The sequence below is a fragment of the Armigeres subalbatus genome, chromosome 3 (assembly GCF_024139115.2).
Source record: "Armigeres subalbatus isolate Guangzhou_Male chromosome 3, GZ_Asu_2, whole genome shotgun sequence".
Taxonomy (NCBI): Eukaryota; Metazoa; Arthropoda; class Insecta; order Diptera; family Culicidae; genus Armigeres; species Armigeres subalbatus.
The window spans coordinates 424,364,731-424,390,267 of record NC_085141.1 but is presented as its reverse complement, the minus strand read 5'-3'; the positions used below and the strand labels follow the sequence as shown (position 1 = coordinate 424,390,267).

Sequence of the window (25,537 nt, the reverse complement as noted above, 5' to 3'; positions counted from 1 at the left end):
CCATATTCTATTTTCATGTCATTATACAAAGCTTTTACTGACAGAATAGATTTTTTGAAACAACTGAAACAATATAGTTTAGAAACATCACAAGTTAGTTTTAAATATGTGTTATGCATATTCACCTGTAAATGAGTTGCAGCGGGTAGACAGTGACTCGAAAGTGTCCTTATATTCATCATTAAGTGATACATGTCGTCAAGGATTTTATTTTGGTTGTCCAGGTCCATACCGTAACATTTTTTTGAACTAATGCTTTGATGAATTTTGTAAGAATTCATGACATCGAACCAGTTATTGACGATCTCGATAATTTCGGCTAATAGCAGCGCCTCTTCGTACTCGCCGAAATGTCGCCTCAAATTTACAACCGTCGTGTGACTTAATAGTTCAGCAGCGAGACGAACGTTCTGCCTTTCAGATCCCGTTACCGTGAGGTGTTTAATGGATAACTTAAAAAGGGAGTTCAATTCACTTTTTTTAGTTTCACAATTTGAAGCAAATGGTGTTTCCAGTGTCGAAGCTTTCTTGACTAAAAGCGTTAAGAAATGTTTCGTCACCAATTTCCCTGGAAACATACTAATTTGAATAATGTAAAATAACAACACAATTATACGAAAAAAAAAACCTTTATAGTAAAACCCTTTATCCAGAAGCCAGTTTCTGATCAGTTTTAGCAGATGAGGTGCATCGGGAAAAACATAAATAGGTTTGTTCGTTATGGGATGGCTCATTGAAGTTTTTCCAGTTTTGTAATTAATGCCTAGTCCGGCAGCATCGTCCTTCCATAGCTTCAAATTTTTACCTCCACAGTCATGTACTATAGCTACAACGGTGAATCCTATCGAATGTAACTTCTTCGTAATTTCTTCTAGTGATTCTTTTGCCATGTTCTGGTCAAAATCTGCGTATATCGGTTGTTTCCATTTGGCAAAAAGTCCTCGGGTGGATAGCACTTGAAGTTCACTGTGAGGCCCGATAACATCGTCATTTCTTTTATCGAGTTCTTTGGTCGACTTGACAGACATTTCGTCGTATCCAAGAACCACCACCTTTTCAACAGCTTTCATGCGTCTCCCAGCTAATTCTAGCATCGTCAGCACATCGTCTAGAATTCCTTTTCTCATGTTTATGCATGAAGCCCACTCGCGAAGAGATCGAAGGCTAGGAAGGGGAATTTTGAACTCCGATCGAACAATTTCATGGCTGCGATGACACAGGCTGAATCCGTTAGAATCGTAATCGGTTTGTTAGCCGGGACCGTAGGGGCGGCAAAAAATGGCAGCGGCTTCAGCCGAGAAGATGTTGCACTGACTGGCCTGGTCCGGAGACTCCAAAACCGACCCCGCGTCTGGAAACGGATCCGTCGGTGTACCAGATCTCATGGTTTCCGAAGCCGTGTTCCTCACATTTCTAGAACATTCGTCAGTGTTTGCTCCATTTCTGAACCGGGTGGCAATGGTGTGGTCGATCCTGGCAGGAGGTATTAGCCAGCTTATCGCTCCGTGCCAGTGGACCCGCGCCACTGGGGGGAGACCGGTTCCGGCAACATACCACGCACGGAGCACGCATTTTCCACATTGGTTACTGTAACTCATATGTGACTAGATTTAGTCACAATCAAGTTGCTGTAACCATTTTTGCCTCACTTATGCTGCTTGGGGTTTCTTAGGATCCGGTCAGCCTCTTCGAGGAGAGGGATACTGAATTCTCCTGAAGTGGCAGCCGCAAAAGAGGCGGCCTTGCAGCAGATGGCCATCAGAACCCGATGTCGGAAGGGAAGAATGCCGGCGTCAATGCATGCAGCTTCAGCGGGAGTGGATGGAAGCAGACCACAGGATACCGGACGTAGTTGTTGAAGATGGACGAGAGAGTGTTTACGAGATTCTTGTAAGCAGGACACGTTAGCTCGACACTATAAAGCAAGCGGCTTTCGATAATAGCTTGGTGGTTCTATTGCTGGTACGGTGTTTTTCGTAAGGGTTTACATAAGACTGATACGGGACTTGCAGCCTATTTTCACCACCCGGAAGTGCGGCAGAAACGTGAGTTTCTAGTCGATGTCGACTCCAAGCTCCCGGACAATCTCCCGGTTGGGGATGGAGTCCGTGCCAAGCATTATGAAAGGTCCTGCTAACTGGTGCTGGTCACAACGAATGTGCCCCCGGACACACTTACTGGCGTTCAGGATGAAGCCCAGCGATAAATGGTATTTCCGCGCCGCCTTAGTTTTGATCCTGGCCCTTCCAAGAGAATGTCGTCGACATATACGAATACGTACACATTCGCAGGTAGAACGCTAGAACGAACGGTAGGACGAAAACCCCGTCCATAGCGATTAGGAAGAGCGTTGCCGCTTGGACCGACCCTTGGGAAACTTCGGTTTCTTCGGGGAATTCATCCAATGCTGTGTCCCCAATGAGCACTTTTTTTAACAAAAGCAAGCATGTTGGTCACTCTTGGTGTTTAGGTCTTGCTAAAAGCCTGAGCAATGTCAAGTGATACAAGGTTAACATGCATGCCTTTCCCGTACGATTTTTGGAACACACGGCCCAGGTTGGCAAAATATGTGCTGATACTATAGCCTGGGCGAAAAGCGTGTTGACGGTGACCGAACCTTCCGTCGGCTTCCAATTTCTCCCTGACTCGCCGGTTGACCATCCTATCGATAGTTTATACGCGCAAGAAGACGCATCTTGACTTGCCACGCTGCTCTTCGGGATGAGCACAACAAAACTTTTCCTACACTTATCCTGGAACGTGCGGTTTTTACAAAGATCGTTGACGAGTTTGAGAAAATGATCCTTAGCGACCGGAGGGAGTCGTTTAAGCATGGAATACCCCAACTCATACGGCCCGGATGAGTTCCCGTTGCACTCAGCAAGTGCGTGGGCTAACTTACCTGCCGAAAAAGATTGATTCATCAGGCAGTCTGGGGGATACGCCGCCCACAATTCGACCGTCTCAGAGGTTTGACGCTGTCGATGAAATCTTCCTACTGCTTATACTTCGCCTCCCTGATGACTATTTTTCACTGGCGGAGCTTCTCCTTGTAGAATTCCAGGTCGTCAAGTCTGAGGGCTCTCAGGTGGTCGGTGCTGAGCTATCTTAGTGCGCGGAAGGTCTTGCGCCTAGCTTTGACAGCACGCCGAGTTTTCCCGGTCCACCATCGAAGAACCCGACCTGTACCCGAAATTTTGTTTATATTCGTAAGCCCGTTCCCGACCCGAACCGAAAATATCAATATAAATAAAAGTTCACGGTGACCCAAACCCTACCAAGCGAATTAATTCAACTATTTAAACCCGGACACGACATTTTTTCATTTCACAAACCCATACCCGACCTTGCACCGACGAGGTTGGTCGGTCCGCGTAACTTACGCGTTCGGGGCGGCGGCGTAAGCGATCGACATGGTGCGCTTGTATACTTCCCGATCCACTTCACCATGTCCTCAACGGCGTTTCTTGATGCCAACATGAGGAGGAGGAGCGTTGGTGGAAATCTGCACAGGGTAGTGGTTGCTAACGTACAGGTCGGTACCGAGTTTCCAGGATAAGCGCGGTAGGACGGTTCTACTTACCACAGCAGAGTACCCGTTCAAAAAGGTGAGGGCTCGTCGTTAAGAGTGACAAGGTCACCTTCCTGGAACGCATATCCCCTAGAAGGGGCAAGAAGAGTAGCGTTCTGGATCAAATGGCTCACTTTTCTTCTGACGATGGGGAAGACGCCGCAAGGGATGTAAACAGTGTTGTAAAATGTCATTTGCATTCTTTTTCATAATTTTCCCAGAACTTTTTTCAGTAGTTAGCTATCAACTATCAAGTATGGCAAACTTATAGCGCTTAAATGTGGGTACAACTTTGTCTAACAAGACATTGCTGTAAATATGTAATCTGGGGCGTGGGAGGCAAAATGTCATTCAAATGACATTATGTCAAATGTGACATTTTGGAGAGATTTCACTCTCTAGCCTCAGATGTTATATTTAGAGCAATGTACCTTTGGACAAAAATATAGCACAACTCAAGCGTTATGCGTGCATCTAAAATTTTGAAGTAAATTTGGCTTCCGAAGAAAGTTATGAACAAATCAGTCAAATGACATGCAGATGACATTTTACAAGCCTGGATGTAAACATGTAAGATGGTGATTAGCATACTTCCGTGCAGCCTGACATCGACAACCAGTAGATCTTCATCGATATCGAGGACATTGAAGGGGATATCCTGCAGTACCCCGTTGGCTATGAAGTGCCTGATGTTGCTTCCAACCTTGCTGGTCCAATGGTATTTGTCTCTTAGGTTCCGGTCCATGATGGTGTCGTACAATGTTGACCTCTTGGCGGGTGATGGTCCAAGGTAAGCTGTGGGTGCACAAGCAGCTCGAAGTTCTGAAGGTTGTAAAATGACCACGATAAACCACATGGGGGTGAAAGGGGGTTGACGGCTGAAAGACGTGGTATTTATTTTATTTTAATATTTGATAACACAAGTAGCCCACGACAAATAAGATGTGGAGAGAGGATGTGAAAAAAAAACTCATCATTCAATCAAATGCAAAAAGTCTCATCATTTTCAAAAAAATATTGGTGGCAGATGTAGAGGTGTCCGAAAATCATCGGCCGTGGCATTTGTCATAATTTATCTCGGGAACACCGGCGTTTTCGACATCACAACGGAAGATAAATCAAGAGGATCGGAAGCCTCCTTTCAAGAGGCTCGGAAGCCTCCTTTCAAGAAGCCTTTTTTCAAGAGGCTCGGAAGCCTTCTTTCAAGATGCTCGGAAGCCTTCTTTCAAGAGGCTCGGAAGCCTTCTTTCAAGAGGCTCGGAAGCCTCCTTTCAAGAGGCTCGGAAACCTCCTTTCAAGAGGCTCGGAAGCCTCCTTTCAAGAGGCTCGGAAGCCTCCTTTCAAGAGGCTCGGAAGCCTCCTTTCAAGAGGCTCGGAAGCCTCCTTTCAAGAGGCTCGGAAGCCTCCTTTCAAGAGGCTCGAAAGCCTCCTTTCAAGAGGCTCAGAAGCCTCCTTTCAAGAGGCTCTTCAGCCTCCTTTCCAGAGGCTCAGGAAGCCTCCTTCAAGAGGCTCGGAAGCCTCCTTTCAAGAGCTCAGAAGCCTCCTTTCAAAGAGGCTCAGGAAGCCTCCTTTCAAGAGGCTCAGGAAGCCTCCTTTCAAGAGGCTCAGAAGCCTCCTTTCAAGAGGCTCAGAAGCCTCCTTTCAAGAGGCTCAGGCCTCCTTTCAAGAGGCTCAGGAAGCCTCCTTTCAAGAGGCTCAGAGCCTCCTTTCAAGAGGCTCAAAGCCTCCTTCCAAGAGGCTCGGAAGCCTCCTTTCAAGAGGCTTGGAAGCCTCCTTTCAAGAGGCTCGAAAGCCTCCTTTCAAGAGGCTCGAAAGCCTCCTTTCAAGAGGCTCAGAAGGCTCCTTTCAAGAGGCTCAGAAGCCTCCTTCCAAGAGACTCAAGCCTCCTGTCAAGAGGCTCAGAGCCTCCTTTCAAGAGGCTCGAAACCTCCTTTCAAGAGGCTCAGAAGCCTCCTTTCAAGAGGCTCAGAGCCTCCTTTCAAGAGGCTCAGAGCCTCCTTTCAAGAGGCTCCGGAAGCCTCCTTTCAAGAGGCTCAGAGCCTCCTTTCAAGAGGCTCGGAAGCCTCCTTTCAAGAGGCTCAGAAGCCTCCTTTCAAGAGGCTCTGGAAGCCTCCTTTCAAGAGGCTCGGAAGCCTCCTTTCAAGAGGCCTGGAAGCCTCCTTTCAAGAGGCTCAGGAAGCCTCCTTTCAAGAGGCTCAAGCCTCCTTTCAAGAGGCTCAGGAAGCCTCCTTTCAAGAGCTCAGAAGCCTCCTTTCAAGAGGCTCAGAAGCCTCCTTTCAAGAGGCTCAGAAGCCTCCCTTTCAAGAGCTCAGAGCCTCCTTTCAAGAGGCTCGGAAGCCTCCCTTTCAAGAGGCTCAAGCCTCCTTTCAAGAGGCTAGGAAGCCTCCTTTCAAGAGGCTCAGGAAGCCTCCTTTCAAGAGGCTCGAAGCCTCCTTTCAAGAGGCTCGAAGCCTCCTTTCAAGAGGCTCAGGAAGCCTCCTTTCAAGAGGCTCAGGCCTCCTTCAAGAGGCTCAGAAGCCTCCTTTCAAGAGGCTCGGAAGCCTCCTTTCAAGAGGCTTGGAAGCCTCCTTTCAAGAGGCTCAGGAAGCCTCCTTTCAAGAGGCTCAGAAGCCTCCTTTCAAGAGGCTCAGAGCCTCCTTTCAAGAGTGAAGCCTCCTTTCAAGAGGCCTCAAGAAGCCTCCTTTCAAGAGGCTCAGCCTCCTTTCAAGAGGCTCAGGAAGCCTCCTTTCAAGAGGCCTGGAAGCCTCCTTTCAAGAGGCTTGGAAGCCTCCTTTCAAGAGGCTCAGCCTCCTTTCAGAGGCTCCAGCCTCCTTTCAAGAGGCTCAAAGCCTCCTTTCAAGAGGCTTGGAAGCCTCCTTTCAAGAGGGCCTGGAAGCCTCCTTTCAAGAGGCTCAGAGCCTCCCTTCAAGAGGCCTGGAAGCCTCCTTTCAAGAGGCTCCTGGAAGCCTCCTTTCAAGAGGCTCAGAAGCCTCCTTTCAAGAGGCTCAGAAGCCTCCTTTCAAGAGGCTCAGAGCCTCCTTTCCAAGAGGCTCGAAGCCTCCTTTCAAGAGGCCTGGAAACCTCCTTTCAAGAGGCTCAAGCCTCCTTTCAAGAGGCCTGGAAGCCTCCTTTCAAGAGGCTCAGAGCCTCCTTTCAAGAGGCTCGGAAGCCTCCTTCAAGAGGCTCAGAGCCTCCTTCAAGAGGCTCAGGAAGCCTCCTTTCAAGAGGCTCAAGCCTCCTTTCAAGAGGCTGGAAGCCTCCTTTCAAGAGGCTCAGCCTCCTTTCAAGAGGCCTGGAAGCCTCCTTTCAAGAGGCTCAAGCCTCCTTCAAGAGGCCTCAGAGCCTCCTTTCAAGAGGCTCGGAAGCCTCCTTTCAAGAGGCCTGGAAGCCTCCTTTCAAGAGGCTCGGAAGCCTCCTTTCAAGAGGCTCAAGCCTCCTTTCAAGAGGCTCAGAAGCCTCCTTTCAAGAGACTCAGAGCCTCCTGTCAAGAGGCTCAGGCCTCCTTTCAAGAGGCTCAGGAAGCCTCCTTTCAAGAGGCTGGAAGCCTCCTTTCAAGAGGCCTGGAAGCCTCCTTTCAAGAGGCTCAGAGCCTCCTTTCAAGAGGCCTGGAAGCCTCCTTTCAAGAGGCCTGGAAGCCTCCTTTCAAGAGGCCTGGAAGCCTCCTTTCAAGAGGCTCAGGAAGCCTCCTTTCAAGAGGCTCGGAAGCCTCCTTTCAAGAGGCTCCGGAAGCCTCCTTTCAAGAGGCTCAGAGCCTCCTTTCAAGAGGCCTGGAAGCCTCCTTTCAAGAGGCTCAAGCCTCCTTTCAAGAGGCTCAGGAAGCCTCCTTTCAAGAGGCTCCAGAGCCTCCTTTCAAGAGGCTCAGAAGCCTCCTTTCAAGAGGCTCAGAGCCTCCTTTCAAGAGGCTCAGGAAGCCTCCTTTCAAGAGGCTGGAAGCCTCCTTTCAAGAGCTCCAGGCCTCCTTTCAAGAGGCTCAGGAAGCCTCCTTTCAAGAGGCTGGAAGCCTCCTTTCAAGAGGCCTGGAAGCCTCCTTTCAAGAGGCCTGGAAGCCTCCTTTCAAGAGGCTCAGGAAGCCTCCTTTCAAGAGGCTCAGAAGCCTCCTTTCAAGAGGCTCGGAAGCCTCCTTTCAAGAGGCTCAGAAGCCTCCTTTCAAGAGGCTGGAAGCCTCCTTTCAAGAGGCTCAGAAGCCTCCTTTCAAGAGTCTCAGAAGCCTCCTTTCAAGAGGCTCCAGGAAGCCTCCTTTCAAGAGACTCCGGAAGCCTCCTGTCAAGAGGCTCAGAAGCCTCCTTTCAAGAGGCTCAGGAAGCCTCCTTTCAAGAGGGCTCGGAAGCCTCCTTTCAAGAGGCTCAGGAAGCCTCCTTTCAAGAGGCTCAGAGCCTCCTTTCAAGAGGCTCAGAAGCCTCCTTTCAAGAGGCTCAAGCCTCCTTTCAAGAGGCTCAGAAGCCTCCTTTCAAGAGGCCCGGAAGCCTCCTTTCAAGAGGCTCAGGAAGCCTCCTTTCAAGAGGCTCCAGCCTCCTTTCAAGAGGCTCAGAAGCCTCCTTTCAAGAGGCTCAGGAAGCCTCCTTTCAAGAGGCTCAGGAAGCCTCCTTTCAAGAGGCTGGAAGCCTCCTTTCAAGAGGCTCAGAGCCTCCTTTCAAGAGGCTGGAAGCCTCCTTTCAAGAGGCTCAGGAAGCCTCCTTTCAAGAGGCTCAGGAAGCCTCCTTTCAAGAGGCTCAGAAGCCTCCTTTCAAGAGGCTCAAGCCTCCTTTCAAGAGGCTCAGAAGCCTCCTTTCAAGAGCTCAGGCCTCCTTTCAAGAGGCTCGGAAGCCTCCTTTCAAGAGGCTCAGAAGCCTCCTTTCAAGAGGCTCAGAAGCCTCCTTTCAAGAGGCTCAGAAGCCTCCTTTCAAGAGGCTCGGAAGCCTCCTTTCAAGAGGCTCAGAAGCCTCCTTTCAAGAGGCCTGGAAGCCTCCTTTCAAGAGGCTCAGAAGCCTCCTTTCAAGAGGCTCAAGCCTCCTTTCAAGAGGCTCGGAAGCCTCCTTTCAAGAGGCTCGGAAGCCTCCTTTCAAGAGGCCTGGAAGCCTCCTTTCAAGAGGCTCAAGCCTCCTTTCAAGAGGCTCGGAAGCCTCATTTCAAGAGGCCTGGAAGCCTCCTTCAAGAGGCTCAGAAGCCTCCTTTCAAGAGGCCTCAAGCCTCCTTTCAAGAGGCTCGGAAGCCTCCTTTCAAGAGGCTCGGAAGCCTCCTTTCAAGAGGCTCGGAAGCCTCCTTTCAAGAGGCTCGGAAGCCTCCTTTCAAGAGGCTCGGAAGCCTCCTTTCAAGAGGCTCGGAAGCCTTCAAGAGAGGAGGGTTAAAAATCCGCAAAATAATGACCAGGAGGTTTCTGGACGGCCCGTATCATAATTTAGCAGATTTGTATAAGGTTAAATGATACATAGATTTTGCAACTTTCATGTTCCGAACTGTAATAAAATCCACAGACAAAATCTAGAAATCAAAGCTTGTTGAATTCGTTTGGAACAACCGAAAAAGCCAAGCCTTTGTAACTCATTATCATTCAAAACCAGCACTAAAATGAGCTTGCATGAAAACCCCATCATATGAGTCATCTCCGCTCCCTGCCCAAGTGAGTGTTGTTGTGGACAAATTGAGACATAATCATAATTCTCCTGTTGCCTCGACCATCGCCCAACCATTACACCGCGACAACAAATATAGGTTACAACGAGTTTAATTCGCTCGCTAATATCGAAGCAATTTTTCCACATACCGAAGAACGTGTGTATAATAGGCGCATAGTGGCACTTACTAAACCATTAGAAACCGGTTCAATTAAGCTGCCACCGCCGCGGAGTGTAGCCTCGCTTTCTGCCATTCCGCCACAATCGGGAACGGATCAAACCCTTTCGCTGCCAGCAGCCAGCAAAAGTTGTTTAGCCGCAGTAATGCTATGCTCCACGCACATGTGTTTAGGCGCACACACCTTGTCGCAACATTGTCACATACTTATGCCTTTCCTCCCATCGAATGAATCTTGATGGGAAGGTTGCGGGAGTTGGTGATATTAAGTGCGTGTTTTACGTGACGACCGGTACATATTAAATGGGCATTATTTCTGCTATTATTGATCGCCGGGCAAGCCCTCCGCCGCCCGATTGCACTGACATTGCCGATTAAGCTGCCCGATTTGATCATGTGATCTACACGCTGCTGGCTGCCAGCGCGAAACATGTGGGTGTGACGCGACCGAAACTGGAGAAGAATTAAGTTAGAATGCGCGTGTGTGATACTCGATATTGTATTCATTAATGACTGATAAGTACATAACAGCTTTAACCAGCTACCACCATGCGGCAGAACTGGATGGGGTATAAAAATTCTCCGATGCTTAATCGAAACTGGTTCCCCTGGCTTCTAATTGTATGTGATCGTGACAACTGGCCCGACGACGACGACGAGGACGATGGGGGTAGGAGCAACAGCAGCAGTAAAACGTAATTAGCTGAATTACCCTACCCATATTAGCTGAATTCATTAAAAGTCCAGCTAATTATCTAGATACGTCGTGGTACGGGCTGGCGACCACCGAAGGGCAACCAAACGATAAGGAGGACCAGCACGGCTGGCGGTGGGACGAAGAAACGGAGGAGTCTGGAGCTCATTGCTCATAACGCAGCAGGGTGACAATAAGTTTCATTTTCATATCGTGTAACTCGATGTACATTTACGTGTTCTCCCAGAGTCTTAACCCGAGCAGGAAGTGTGATCAAAATCTTATCGAAATGATAACCTTTTAAAGTTTTATATCCAGCAAAACTTTACAGTTATCTTAGTGAAGGTTGAGGCAATGAACTTCATTAGATCAGGTAGGGCGTTAAGTCTGAGTAGGGCATGAATGTGTAATTTAGGATAAAATCATTTATTTGTTTCCAGTAAAGAAATGAAATCAGCAGAGGAAATCTAAAGACAAAACTTGATATAAAGCTGCTTTTATCCCATGCTCGGAAACTCATTCGGGCTGGGTAACCAACTTACTAAATATACTAACTTTAACACGCAGTGCCTTGGCACATTCTACATTGTTTCTTCGAGTGCGCGCACTCCGAGCACTAAAAGCAGACACGTATAGTCAACGATTAACGGCGGTGATTTATTAATCAGCTCGCTTATAATGATTTATAAATATATTAAAATGAAAATTACTGCACTGTTGGCGCGACGGCTTTGGTACCAAGAGGGACGAAACAACGACGCGACAACGGATCAAAACGTTCCCGGAGAATTCCATTCCTCCGCAAACGGCGGAGCGGCGTTTTGATGGTGGGTGGCGCTGTTTTTCTCCTTAGGATGTTTGGAGGTACAGAATTATTTTTTTGTATTAGTCTTTAAAAGTGAGCCGCGATGATTTCGATATTTCTCAAATTATAGTCTAGAAGAAAAGAATAATTAGCTTAATTTATGTATGACTTATCGATTTCTATTGATTAGATGGAAGGCAACTAAATATTCAACATACTTGACAAATCACTTTTAGAAACAATCAAATTGTCAGACTCTACTTATTGGGAGTCGAATTTGTACAACTTTATTCATATTCTCGCCTTGAATTGTATAGTGACAGATATTTCGAATTTCGAACTCAGTTGCATTATTTATTTAACCAGCAAAAACACATTGACCCACTTACTGCATTTTAGTACCTATTTAGAATACTGAATAAAAAAAGCATCACCATGTAGAAAATGCGACCATCTCCGTCTGCTAATGCAGCCACTTTCGGTCAAAGCGAAAAAGAAACAACACAAAACTGCAAATTCGTTCCGCTTGGTCAGTGTTGATCGCGCACGATCACGCTCTCTCGCAGCCAATCCAACACGATCACGCGGTCGCTCGCTTCTTGGTTCGCCGTTCATTTGACACTTTAATCATTCGCTCCTCGGTTGCATTAAAATCTCTTAATTATTTCCATTGTAAAATTTCTTTCTTCTTAATTTAATTTGCGTTTTATGGAGGACCTTTCTCCCCCGCTCGATCCTGGCCATTATTGGAGCGCAGTAAAAGATCTTGCTGCCACACGCAGCTTGACACTTTAACTTGCACAGTGGCCGGGGGGTTTGAAATTCGATACTTTGCGATGTCGCAAACTTCTTCTGCTGATATCCGAAAAATCGGAATTTTGTTCTCCTATTGTCCACACAGCTTCACCAACATCCGGTGGTAGTTCGAAGTTTTCATGTTGTGTTTTTGTGCGACGTTAAAAGTAAATGTCAAAATTACGTTTTTATCTTCGATATCTTCGATAAGCGAATTAGCGATCACAATTTGTCATAGGAAGGAATTATTTGATTTGGATTGCGTTCGTTTCTCATTCGAAGCACCGCCACTGAGTTGTCATCTTCAAGAACGGTTTTTTGTCGGCCTTTTTCGAGTGTAGGACAGCAAGTCATGTGTATGTGGATCTCAGCCGGCTGTGCGTGAATGTCGGTAGTAAAAATTGTTGCATGAATGGGCCAAGTTTTGTGCATCAACGTCGGCATGGGTGGGGGCCCGGTTCCGGGCGGGGAAAATTCCCAATTCATTTCACTGCCCACGCAATTCGCAGTGCCAGCCGCCGCCGTCGTCGTCGTTGGCGAGGTGCCTCGCCGGTGCTCGTCGTTAATGTGATTTAATTTTAAAAACACTGGAGTTATATATCACTTCATGTTTTGCGTCGCTCATTCTCCCTCGTGTCGGGACAAAACTTGGGTGTCCATTAACAGAGTGTTGTGCGAAGGATTGCATAGTTAATAGGAGCGGTGGGATAATGGAAGAAGGGTTGAGTGTTTGTTTTTGTGTTTTCATTTTTTGATTCAGTTGTTACAATTTCACGCGACCGGCTTCAGTGGCTTGTCACTTTCACTAGGCCATGAGTATTTTTTTGGGAGACATAAATATTGAATATATCATTACTGAGGAGCAGACTGCGCTCTCGGCGAAATCCTATTAGGCGTCCGTTTCTTGTGGAGCGAATAGGCTACACTGCAAAAAAATTTGACTTCTACTGGTAATGTAATCAATGAAACTAATGTAAATTCAGATCATGTAATCGTTTTCTCAATGTAATTATGCGTTGAAAATCATGCACATAAACAGAGCATGAATTAAACCGTATAAATACATTTCCTTGCCATTATTACTACACTCTGTTGACAACAATACTTTATTCACCATGAAAATTCATTTATAAACCATTAAGTTTACATGATATTATGTGAACCGAAATAAAAGATGGCCACGCTTGCGACGATCTCGGTAGAATGTAAACAAAACAAATAATTCCATCACGGCAGCTGCAAATGCAGCGGGAAACCTTCGTTTTCCACCACAGCCATACCAAAGTGAAGATTTTCCATTACGACTACAAAGCAACATCCATAATGTTGCATTTCATCGGTGTACTTCATCAGGCGTTTACTTAAATCGTTGGAAAAACTTCGAATTCTTGCACTTCATCCAGTCAGATGTTTCCCCTTGACGATGCGCACTGCGCATGCGTTTACTCAAAGCATGTAAAGTTACATTACCAAAACAGGACCCGCGATCACGACGGGTTCGATACTGGTATATTTGAATCGCCATAACTCAGAACTTGTTACTCTTTGGGCAACATTGGTTTCAAGAAGTGAAGACGGTAGAATGGTATCAGAACGGGCTATCACTCTGCGGACCTGAGTTCGATTCTCATGGTAACCATTTTTTATTTAAATAGGATAAAATAGAACATGTAAATTTAAAACAACACAACAATTTGAGATGATAAGTGATGTAAAAATAAAATGAAATGTAAATTTCTATCGTTTATCATGCTCCAATTATGTGCATGATATTTGATGTAAATGTACATGATTTGTTCGAACAGTGTAGGTGTATCAGTTGTGACTATAGCACCAGTTGTCGCACTAGTGCTTTATATGCGAAATGGCCAATCAAATCACCGCAAACCAAGTTCAAATCGATACGATAACACCTTTGATCTCCTTCAAAACAAGCAAAGCATAATTGTAAAAAGTGATCTTGCCTAATTTTTGACGTCCTTTGCACCAGTTGTCGCACTAGTGGTCCCAATTTGGCCAATCCCATAAGAAACAATGGGATTTGCCAAATTGGGAACCAAAATTAAAAATAGTGCCACAATTGGTGTATGCGCTACTATTATGGATTAGTCAATTTTTAGGATTATAACCAATTTTATTCTGGTTTTCACAGCTGTTCTAAGGAGCAGAAAGTAAAATCTTTCGCTTGATATATAAAGTCCACCCATATGCCTTTCACTTAATTTTTAAAAAATAGTTGTTCTTATGTATGGCGACAATTGGTACACCCACCCTACATATTCAGAATTCGCTTTCAAATGATGATGATAGGCGATAGAAGCACACATATCTCACAATCGTTATAAGCCACGAAAACAATCGCGTTAGATGCTGGTGGGAAAGATGGAACGACCTCCCTAGACTAAGAATATAAGTTTATAGTTTGGATTTGATTTTATTCCGCCCTACTATCGATGCGAGGTCTGTCTAGCTTTCCTTACGTGTTCGGGTCAATATGACCCGAATCGCACTTTCAAATTGAAATTACTTTTCAACGCAACAATGTGATGGTCTGAAACATCTTGACTTTGTCTATTTCGCGGAAAACTATATTCCTGATCGTTGACCTACTTTGTGCGACGTTCCTGGAGGTGGAGGGCTCCAAAAAACTCACATTTAAGGTCACTCCTGACAGAATCCAAGTTTCAAAGTGCTCGCGTTTTCGGGGGCACACCACTCGATACGGAAGCAACGCACAACTGTCATTTTTATTTTTTCACGCATGCTGCGACGCAGCAAAGCTGAATCAACGAAAATTACAGTTGTCCGCCGCCTCCGTATCGAGTGGTGTGCCCCCGAAATCGCGAGCACTTTGAAACATGGATTCTGTCAGGTGTGACCTTAAGTCGTTTATGTCGTATTGACCCAATATCTTAGGCAATATCTTAGGCATTTCTCAGCCTAATTCACATGTTTATACACCCAACATATTCATCAGCTCTTCAAATCTTCAATGATTCATACAAAAAGTGTGACATAGGGTCCCCCCTATGGTTGAAAATGGCCAATTTTTGCTTTATGTAATTAACCCTCAAATGGCCGGGACGACAGTCAACTCCTTCAAAATGTTCGTTCTCAGTAAAGCGTTGACCAAATTTCATGACCCCGGACTTTTCTCAAAGGGGATTAGTAGGGCTTTCTTTTGACATAGATGCATAGATACAATAAAGTAGATACATGAAATATATCAAGAAGAAGTAATATTGAACGTTTGTAAGTATTCTGATTACTGCAATTATTGATATTGAAAGCCATATCCCTGATCTAAGAGCTATGGACATATTTTTTAAAATCTGATCACGAAATAAACCAAATTGTGCCAGACAAGAGAAAAAAATCACAAAAAACTGTAGACATATATTAAATCAATTTTATGTGTTGAAGATACTGTGTCGAAGATAATGTGCATATAAAAATACTCAGAGTACATCCTACTCAGTTCAAAGATATCAAATGACTCATGGGAAATTTTTCTGCGTGCCCCATTGTGACATTCTAGAATGCGCGAAATGTTCTGAAGCTCGGCTCGTAAGATCTACGCAACAACGGCCTCCAATATGTTTTCGGCAGCTATCAAAACCCTTCCCAACAGATCCTTGGATACCTGCCAAGAAACGTTATACCAATCTTTCTGCATTTCAATACACTGAAGGCCACCCAAAACGTTCTTGAGTTCAGGTCGTCAGATCTACAATCAAGTAGAAGCGCAATGCTTGTTTCAAATCAAGCTAAGGTCATCCTGCCTAGTTCAAAGAAATCAAATGACTTATTGAAAAAAAAATCGGCGGGCCTCATAATGACATTCTAGAATGCGCGAAATGTTCTGAAGTTCAGCTCGTAAGACCTACGCAGCGACGGTCTCGAAAATGTCTGTCTAGCGGGGCGGCATCCAAATCAAAAGAAAACCCTACTAATCCCCTTTGAGAAAAATCCGGGGTCATGAAATTTGGTCAATGCTTTACTGAGAACGAGTACTTTGAAGGAGGTGACTGTCGTCCCGGCCTTTTAAGGGTTAATGGATCTTAAGGCGCATGACGGTTTTATTATTGTTCTTTCTCCAAAATGTGGCTAATACTATTTCAGACATGATGAATAAAGAGTGCAGTCAATACCTCTACAGATTTTCTAGGCTTTTCAAACCATTCTGGAGCTCAGAACTCTGCAACACAAAACCAATACACATACCGGCTCTTATAGGCAATGCGCATAATTTACATTTAAGAAATGACCAAACTAGATATTATAGGTTCCCCAAATAATTCTGCATCTCAGACCAATTGCTTGAGCTTGATTGACCGTCCGTAGTTGCTACTCCATTATGGCCAGATCGTCTGTTCTTGCACAGAGAATCAACAGTTGTTTCTTGAGACTAGCACTCATCTTGTTTCTAAATTCATTTATAAAAGACTCAGATGTGTGTAACACTTTACAGAGCCAATAGTTTATATTGCATAATAACAAATAATAATATAAATCTAATTAGTTTTCAACAAATTCAAAACTAATAATTAAAAATGTATTTTTTTCACTGCAATGTTATATGCAGCTGCAATCTTCTTTTTGTCTTCCTCTATTATTAGTTGACATTCGCGTTTATAAAAAAAGACGCCTTCCGAGATTTGATTCGGGCGAGTTCGGTATGTGTCTATCCGCAGCTTCGTTTGTAAAGGTTTTGGTTGGGGTATCCAGTGTAGCAATATCCAACGATTGTATTTCGTTTCAATTTTGATTCGATCTGCTTATCACCACCAGGTTCATCAACATCTGTCTCTGCGGCAGTTGCGTCTTCTTTTGTTTCATCCAGCATCTGTGTATCGACCACCATCGTTACCATCTGTTCGTTTGCAATTCCAATGCATCACCGGACAAGACCATCCGATTTGCAAACGAAACACTTTGCTTTCATTTCGTCATGATGAATCCTTAATTTGCGGTGATGAAAGTTTAGATACTCTGGGTTTTCCTTCTCTATATACATGTAGAGTCCCCTGTGGTAACCAAACTAAAATTTAAAACCAGCCGAAACAATGAATTGAATCTGCCGAACTAAAAACTGAGTGGAAACCATTCAGCACACGTGCGTCAATCGTCGCCAAGATCTGTCGCATTCAAGAAGAACGATGAACGCTTTCTCGCACTAGAGCCCTCCTTCGTTTTCGTCGACTCTTTTGCCAAAATGAACAAACGGTTCAAGTTGTCATTTTCACAACATTCGATGAAACTGTTTGATCGACTACACTTAAAACAAAATATACTTATTATTTATCAAAACTGTACCAAATATGAAAGAACGATAAGAAATTTAAATTACTTAATATCTGAACTGAAACCGAAACCACTTTTTGCAGCATTTTTGTTCATTCGGTAGAAAGCCTGTAATTCGCCCAGAAGGCTCAATTTACTGCAACTAACCCCAACGACAGTAAAATAGGCTTTACTATCATAATTATCTGTGGTAGGCTGGAAATGATTGAGTTTGTGGATTGACAAAAGATTTAGAAAATCAACCAAAATGCAAATGTTACAAATATGCGATCATGATCAGAATAGTTCATTCAAAAAGGGAAGTGCCGTTTGGCCGAATGCCACTAGACCGAAAGGTGTTTAGCCGAACAGACCATTAGGCCATAAGTCATTTGGCCGAAAGGGTCGTTCGGCCCAAAGGGTCATTTGGCCGAAACGGTTATTTCGCCGAAAGGCTAATTTGGTCGAAAGGATCAGAATCCAGTGTAATAATCAATCCAGTGTAATCATATTGTCCACTAGTCATCGTTATTTGCATAGATCTATTAAAACTATTTAGAAATTTAGATTTCAAATCAAAGCAACATTCCCATCATGACTGCTTGTGATGTGACAGGCAGTACTAAGATTTTCATTTTCATTGATAGAGGTTACTCGATATTTACATTTTATTCTCTCCCGTTCTCATAGAAAACATAAACAAAGAAAAAAAACTACGCCAAATTTTCACGGATTTTTATTTTATGAAAGCGCATAAAACCCTTATAAATAAGCAGTTCTCCTTCAATAATGTTACATCTAACTCGAAAATCAGGAACAATATAATCATATTATCGACTTGCCTTCGTTATTTGCACAGATCTATTAAAACTATTTTGAAATTTAGATTTCAAAACAAAGCAACATTCCCATCATGACTGCTTGTAATGTGAGAGATGACCGGGAGTCTGTCTCATTTTCATTTGGTCTCTTGAAAATGGAAATGCCGCTGCTTTTGCTTTCATATGTCGATAACGAAAACTACCAGTACTGGTCCCATGTTAACTTTGATGGAAAAATCCAAACTCGAGTCGATTTGTCCCACTGGAAAAATGAAGTAGTCGTTTGCTGATATTGGATTCGGAAAACCGTTTACATAAGTAGTGATCTGTTTTATGCGCTTGAAAGGTGTAGCCTACGATCAACTCATTTAAGAAATATTGGTAAAATTTTCCGATTTATCAATTCAGAAATTAGTGAAACAAATTGACACTAGCTTAATTTTTTTTATCAAATATAACATGGGATAATTATGCGTAGAACGGCAGCACATCTCTCCATCCTTAATTCCCCAAGCTCGTCATGCCTGTATCGAGTTGGGAAGGTCCGTTTGGCCAAATATCGTTCAGCCGAATGCCATTTGGCCGAATGACACTAGGCCGAAAGTTGTTTGTTCGTATACCATTTCGCCGAACAGACCATTGCAGAATTGTCGTTTCGGTCAAATGACCCTCTCGGCAAAATTACATTCGGCGAGATGAGTTTCGGCCTAATTGTTTTGTTCGGCCTAGTGGAATTCGGCCAAATGGCTTTCGGTCGAATGGGTTTCGGCCTAACGACACTTCCCCGTATCAGGTCAGCCCACCTCGCTCGCTGCGCTCCGCGCCTTCTTGTATCTGCCGTGTCGGAAGTGAACACTATCTTTGCAGGGTGCTGTCCGGCACTCTTGCCAGATGCCCTGCTCATTGTATCCTTCCGGATTTTGCTACCTTTTGGATACTGGGTTCGCTATAGAGCTGGGCGAGCTCGTGGCTCATCCTTCGCCGCCACACACCGTCAAAGATGGCCCTAAGCACCCGTCTCTCGAATACTCCGAGTGCTTGCAAGTCTTCCTCGAGCATGGTCCAAGTTTCATGTCCGTAGAGGACTACCGGTCTTATGAGGGTTTTGTCCACAGGCGCATCTTCGTATTTTACGACTAACATTGTTATCATCATCATCCGTTATCAAGGATCCAACCCCAGCAGTACACTTATCATAAACGAGTTACTGTGACGTATGCAAAGCCGGATTTAGCCGGATGGGGGTCCCGGGGCCGACAGCTTGGGGGGGCCCAAAAATGTACAAAAAAAAATTGGTTTTGGTACACAGGATTTGTAAGGGGCCCGGGGCCACGGACTCTACGCCACTCCCCCCCCCTTAATCCGGACCTGGACGTATGTATGACCAAATTCAGTCATATATGATTTGTTGCAACCATATCTGCCTTAGTTGTGCTACTTGGGAAGGTAGACGAAGTCATACATTCGGCTCTCCGCATGATACCTTCTAGCGCAATGTTGAACAACAGGAACCAACTGGAGTGTTCGCCTGAAATCTTCTCACAGTTTTGCACATCATCCACCGTTGCTGTGATCAGTCTAGTAAGCTTCCCAGGAAGTCGTTCTCGTCCATAATTTCCTATAGTTCTACGCGATCTATACTGTGGTATGCCGCATTGAAATCAATGAACAGATGGTGCGTTGGGACCTGGGTTTCTCGGCATTTTTGAATGATCCCTAGCAGCACACATGTTCCACGAAGATTACTGCAACTCATATGTGACCAGATTAAGTCAGAATTAATTTTGTCTGACTTGTGCTGCTCGGGATTTGCCGTACAGTAAAGATCTGGTCAGTTATCGAGCGGCCGTCAATGATGCCGGCTTGATAACTTCACACAAACTCATTCACTATTGGTGACAGACAACGGATGATGATATCATTTTGTAGACGGCATTAAGGATGATGATCGCTCGAAAGTTCATACACTACAGCTTGTCGCCTTTCTTGTGAATGGGGCATATGACCCCTTCCTTCCGGTCCTCCGGTAGTCGGTCAGTTTTCCAGATTTTGACTATCAGTTTATGCAGGCAAGATGCCATCTTTTCGGGGCCCATCTTGATGAGCTCAGCTCCGATACCATCCGTACCAGCGGCTTTATTGGTCTTTAGCTGTTGGATGGCATCCTTAACTTCCCTCAAGGTGGGGGTCGGTTGGATTTCACCGTCTGCTGAACTGACTTAGCCATTTCCTTCGCTGCCTTGACTTTCACTGCCTGTAGTCTCAGCGCCATTTGAATATTCCTCGTAGTGTTGCTCCCACCTTTCGATCACCACACGTTCGTCCGTCAAGATGCTCCCATCCTTATCCCGGCACATTTCGGCTCGCGGCACGAAGCCTTTGCGGGATGCGTTGAGCTTTTGACAGAACTTGCCTGTTTCTTGAGAACGACATAGCTGTTCCATCCTTCGCACTCCGCTTCTTCCAGGTGGCGTTCTTTCTCTTGAAAAAGGCGGTTCTGATGTCTGCACTTCCGTCTATAATGTTCCACGTTCTGCCAGGTCCCTTGCTGCAGCGCTACCGCCCCACTGCGTCCTTTTCCTCCGGAATCTTTCTGAACTCTGATAGTTCCGTCGACTTCGCGGCGGTTGGCGGTACCGAACATATTTTATGACGGATAGTTTTGGGCACAGTTCAACCCACACCAGATAGTGCGGTCAAAACAGATGTTAGCGCCACGATATGTCCTGACGTCAATAACATCGGAGAAGTGCCGTCCATCAATCATAACTTTTGTCTGCTGTCTGCAGTGGTGATCACCAGGTGTACCGATACGGGAGGCTGTGTTGGAAGAAGGTGCTGCGGATGACCATATTCTTGGAGGCGGCGAAATCAATTAGTCGTAGGCCGTTTTAGTTCGTCAGCCGGTAGGCGCCAGACTTTCCAATAGTCGATCTAAACTCCTCCTCTTGGCCAACAGTAGCGTTCAAATCTCCTATGATGATTTTGGCTTGGGCAGCTGTCGTACTCACGTTCCAGCTGCGCGTAGAATGCGTTCTTATCGCCATCAGTGTGTCCACACATTTTGTCATTGATCACGCGCCTTTGCATATCGGCCATCACTATTAAAGCTGTGTGTGCTGCCGCAGCTCAGTATGCTTGTGCTACAGATGAAGTTGAGAGATTTGCAGTTCCACGAACTACGTTTCCAATCGTTAGTCCTTTTTGGTCGCTGTGGTATTTGCCTAATGTTGCGGTCCATATTCTTTCGTTGATTATTCGTTGCTGTTTTTTTTAAAGCTGGCTTGCAAGGCCTGACACTAACCCCCTAAATTTCCGGTAAACCATTGTGCACAATTTGGCTTAGTCAGCAAATCCCTTCCCTTGTCAGCATACGACCATAGCTTCCACCGAGGTTGGTTAACCGATCTTTCATAAGGTTGCTCGTCTCCCGGCTGGCTTCACAAGGTGGTAGGAATAGGAGTTCCTGGGTAAGAAGCTAACGACTGCGAGATGGGGTTCTCCAGGTACGCGCAGTATCAAAATAATAATACGATGTACCCAGCATTTGGCGTGTTAAGGGTGATTCTGTGTTAGGAGAGTCATATTGTCAGCTTTCGTCTTGAGCTAAATCTGACAGTAGGACCAGATTTACTACGTTTGGCATCACGTGAAGGTATCTATATCCCAGCGTAACGGGACAATTCGCAGTGGCCAAGGGGAGGGGTCGTTGAGTCCTTAGACATAGTCCCTTTGGCTTCGTCTGCATTATTTTTTTCGTCTGCTTGTAAACTTCGAGATCTCTTGATTTTTCAGTTGAACAGTGTAACGCACCTTTGTGATGATTTTATGCTTTACAACGCATTATATTACATGTTCCACAAAGGGCATTTACTACCTTTGAAACAGCCCGATATTTTTTGAATAAGCCTTTAGACCTTCCTTCGCAAATTCCTGCTTGCTTAGTGCGCAAAAAGAATCGCGAAATTCTTTGGAAGCACAAAAACATCTTCTTCTTCTTCTTCTTATTGGCATTACATCCCCACACTGGGACAGAGCCGCCTCGTAGCTTAGTGTTCATTAAGCACTTCCACAGTTATTAACTGCGAGGTTTCTAAGCCAGGTTACCATTTTTGCATTCGTATATCATGAGGCTAGCACGATGATACTTTTATGCCCAGGGAAGTCGAGACAATTTCCTATCCGAAAATTGCCTAGACCGGCACCGGGAATCGAACCCAGCCACCCTCAGCATGGTCTTTATTTCAAAATAGAAAGAGTTGCCACTTGCTAAAATTGCGGCATCCACACTCTTACACTTCCTGAATACATGACAGGCATAATAATGCAACTTGGACTAATTTTTCTACAGGTACGGATAATTGTTTGTTTGAGAGTGCGTGATTTCTCTTGTTTCGGACAGCAGAACGATCGCGCGATCGGCCGAAATATTGTATTCTGCATTGCTCGACCGGTAATAAAGTTAATAAGTTCAGTGCGTGATTTCTCGTGTTTCAGGTATTGCGCTTTGATCCGTTCGAGACAAGTGTCATCTTCTATAGCTTGCAGTAGCCATCGGGAAAGTAAATACAGTGCGTGTGTTATTCGTCGCGAGCGGAAGAAAAAATAATTATATCTATAAATATCTAACACCCAAAATTTAAATCAAGAGGGAGTAAAACATTGCCCGACTCATTGCACGGAGAATCGTTCATGATTCGACTCGCGGTTTGCATCATTGCTTGATTTCTATGTGTTATTTTTCGTTAAATTAATCTAATTTACTTTCTTTGCTTAAAACAATGGAAAATAAATTCATAAGTAACATAAAATACGCTTTTATTGGGTTTTGGTGCTTTTTGAAGCGAAATCTTTTTTGGCGAATAAGCGGAACCATGCGATTCTGCATGCAAAACTCAAGCACGATGCTCTCCTGCAGAATCGCAAGCGATCTGAAATGGGATGGAAATTTTGATTTTCTGAGCAGATATCTATTCAATCTTTGGAATTAAATTGGATCAAAACCGTGGACCATATTCCTGAGGACGAAAGCTTCAAACAGAATAGACTTTTAGAAAAATATTATCTTATAGATTCATTATCACAGCATCTACTTTTGTAAGGTATTTTAGAAAGAGTTATTTAGATTATTCGGTAAATAATTTTCGAGGTTCGATATCATATCTATCGCTACAAAACAAAAATTTCTAACAAAGTTCTATACACTAGACGATAAACAGCTGGAAGTCATTGACCTGCAACGCTTTTCAATCGCATTTCGATAGTTGCAACAGTTTTGGAGATATCGGAGAAGGAACCGGTAAGCTTCAAAATTATACGAAACTCATTAGCAGCTACATTGAGCTGCACATTCAACGTTTGAAGGAAGCTTTGACTTCTTAAATAATTTGCCGTTTATCGAACAGTTAGCAAACTAAGCCTTGGCAACAAATAAAAAATTGAAAGATTTGATTTAAGCGAATTACTGAAACATATTAAACTATGAACTTTTTTTTGTCCCGCGCTCACACAAAATTTATCTGGTCACATAAAGGCTGTCCAGGTTAAATTTCTGACACTGAGATAATGTCCAAATGTTTTTTTAGCAATTTTATCAATTTGGACGAAGATGAAAACGTGCTAAATACATCACATAAAGCGGATAGATTCAGCTATGCGAAAATTGATCTTCTCTGCGGTTTGTGAAAATTTAAAAAAAATCGTAAAACGATTAGTAGGAAACGCTTAATCTTTCAAAAAGCTTCGGACCCGAATACTATTTTTCGCAATTCTATATTTTGAGGCACAATTAACTGGGGCAAATGGTTTTCAGTTAAGTTGCCGTTTGTGTCACTAGCATACTAGTCTTCGCTAAGTGGATTCTTTCCAGAAAAGTAGTTCCGTATGTCGTCTGCCGCATAATCGTATTGGAATCATCCGTATCTTCCTAGTTGGTGTCCTCATCGCTATCATTAGCATTGTCTTCGGGTAATCGGTTTATTCCTTCTTTTTAACCAATTGTTTGCTTTAGGTGACGACTAGTAGATTTTTGAATGAACCGAAAGTTTTTGGACGTAGAACTATTCACAGATTTTGGTTTCCTAGTGTAGCAATTACACGCATTTTGGTCGGCCTCGTTTTCCGTTCTACGCTCTGGATTAATTTAGACGTCTTTTGCTTGACCTGGTTTGCCTTTGGTATGGCAATTCAGGCAACTCTGCTCGCAGTCCTCGATGTCCTTATTGAATTCTGCATAGACAGCATGGCACCAACACTTACCATCCCATTATCACTTACGGCAGTTCCCATAACACATTTTCAGCTCTTTGTTGAGGCTCGATTCAGAAAAGCTATCGTTTATCTATTGCCAACGACTCGCGATACTGACTGGTCGTGGGTGACAAAATATTTACTTTTGGGATTTGAGTAGATAATATTGACGCTTTTTCTGGGTTTCAGGTTTACCTTCAGCACCTCTACTGGTCGTGGGGGTATGATCTTTGTTGAGATCCCACCTCTTCCAATAAATGATCTTCGACACCTGGTCTGCAGCCCAACAAACGTTTGACATAGAAATCTATCATCATATCGATTGAAATATTTCTTCCTGAATAATAAATATTGAGCGTCTTAGGGTAAAATGTTACAAGGAATTTAGCCGAAGTAAATGGAAGAGTGAAGTATTTTAACCTTATTTCTTCCTGTTCAACGTATTAGGTCCTGTGCATATGCATAGTCTACAAAAAAAACATTTATAACTAAAAATCTAACCCTCTTATCAAGCTGTGCGGCTGACCAACAATATGCAAATCTCTCCTAAACAGAGTGACTGACCAATTTCTGTTCAAAATTCAGTTCATACAATTGCATTTATTCTGAACAGTTTAGGTAAATCTACTGCCCATAGAAGCATAAATGCCTCAAAAATATAAGAAATCGAGCATGTGTAGAATAATCATGATTGGAGTTGCTGTATATGAACTCAAAGCAATATGTAAGGCATACCATTGAGTTTATTCAATCTAGTCCGGCAGCACATTTGCTCAACAGAAAGGAATCTGTCGTGAAATGTTCTCTCAATAAGATTGTTTTGACTTGCAGCACAGGGACAAACGCACCGATCCTAAATTATATTTTCATTTCTCTTTCACTAGTTTGCACGCCGCTTGGCCGCCACCCACTCGAGACCTCAATAACTCAACGAATCCCATTCTGAAAAGAAAAACGACCGCATCATGCACGGTAGTTGTTTTCGGTTTTGAGTGTCCGATGTTGGAATATGGCGGAAGGACCACAACCACCACCAGCAACAGGGAAAGCACTATCGGAGCACAATAACAGTAGTAGCAACCCTAACACCGGTGCCGCCAACATTAACAACAACAACAAACTTTGTGGAATGCTTGGTATCAACATGCCCTGTGAAGCGGCAGGCCATGATTTCAGCACCGTCCGGAAAGAGCTAGAATTTGCCAACTCGATCGCGTCCCACTACAGTGCGAGTCTGTCGGCGGTAGCGACGGAGAAGATCGACCGGGATCACCATCAGCAGCAGCAGCAACAGCATCATCATCATCGTTTAGGAAGCTTTAAAATTGAGGTGAGTTTTCATTTTCTCAGTCACGTTACTTTGAATCATAGTTGCAGGGATTTTTGCGGTTGTTAAGGGTTTTCTGAAAGAAATTTCATTGCAATTGACTATGTGACTTTTAGCCACACGTGCTAATTTTGATCTAATTTGATGCAAATGTCGGAACGAGATCAAAGTTCGAACAAATAGGGTGAAGATCTTATTGTTCTGAAGATCTCATCTGGGTTCTAAACGTATTACTAGATTTTTA

General features: G+C 44.2%; 1 protein-coding gene across 1 annotated transcript in view; it reads left to right on the top strand.

Annotated features, from left to right (window-relative positions):
• LOC134227389 (uncharacterized) overlaps nt 1-25,537 on the top strand; it is a 251,367-nt gene that overhangs the window by 27,122 nt on the left and 198,708 nt on the right. The window contains exon 2 of the mRNA XM_062708808.1: nt 24,851-25,296. Coding sequence (XP_062564792.1) covers nt 24,976-25,296 — 321 coding nt within the window. The 5' untranslated portion in view covers nt 24,851-24,975. The remainder of the gene's footprint in view (nt 1-24,850; nt 25,297-25,537) is intronic.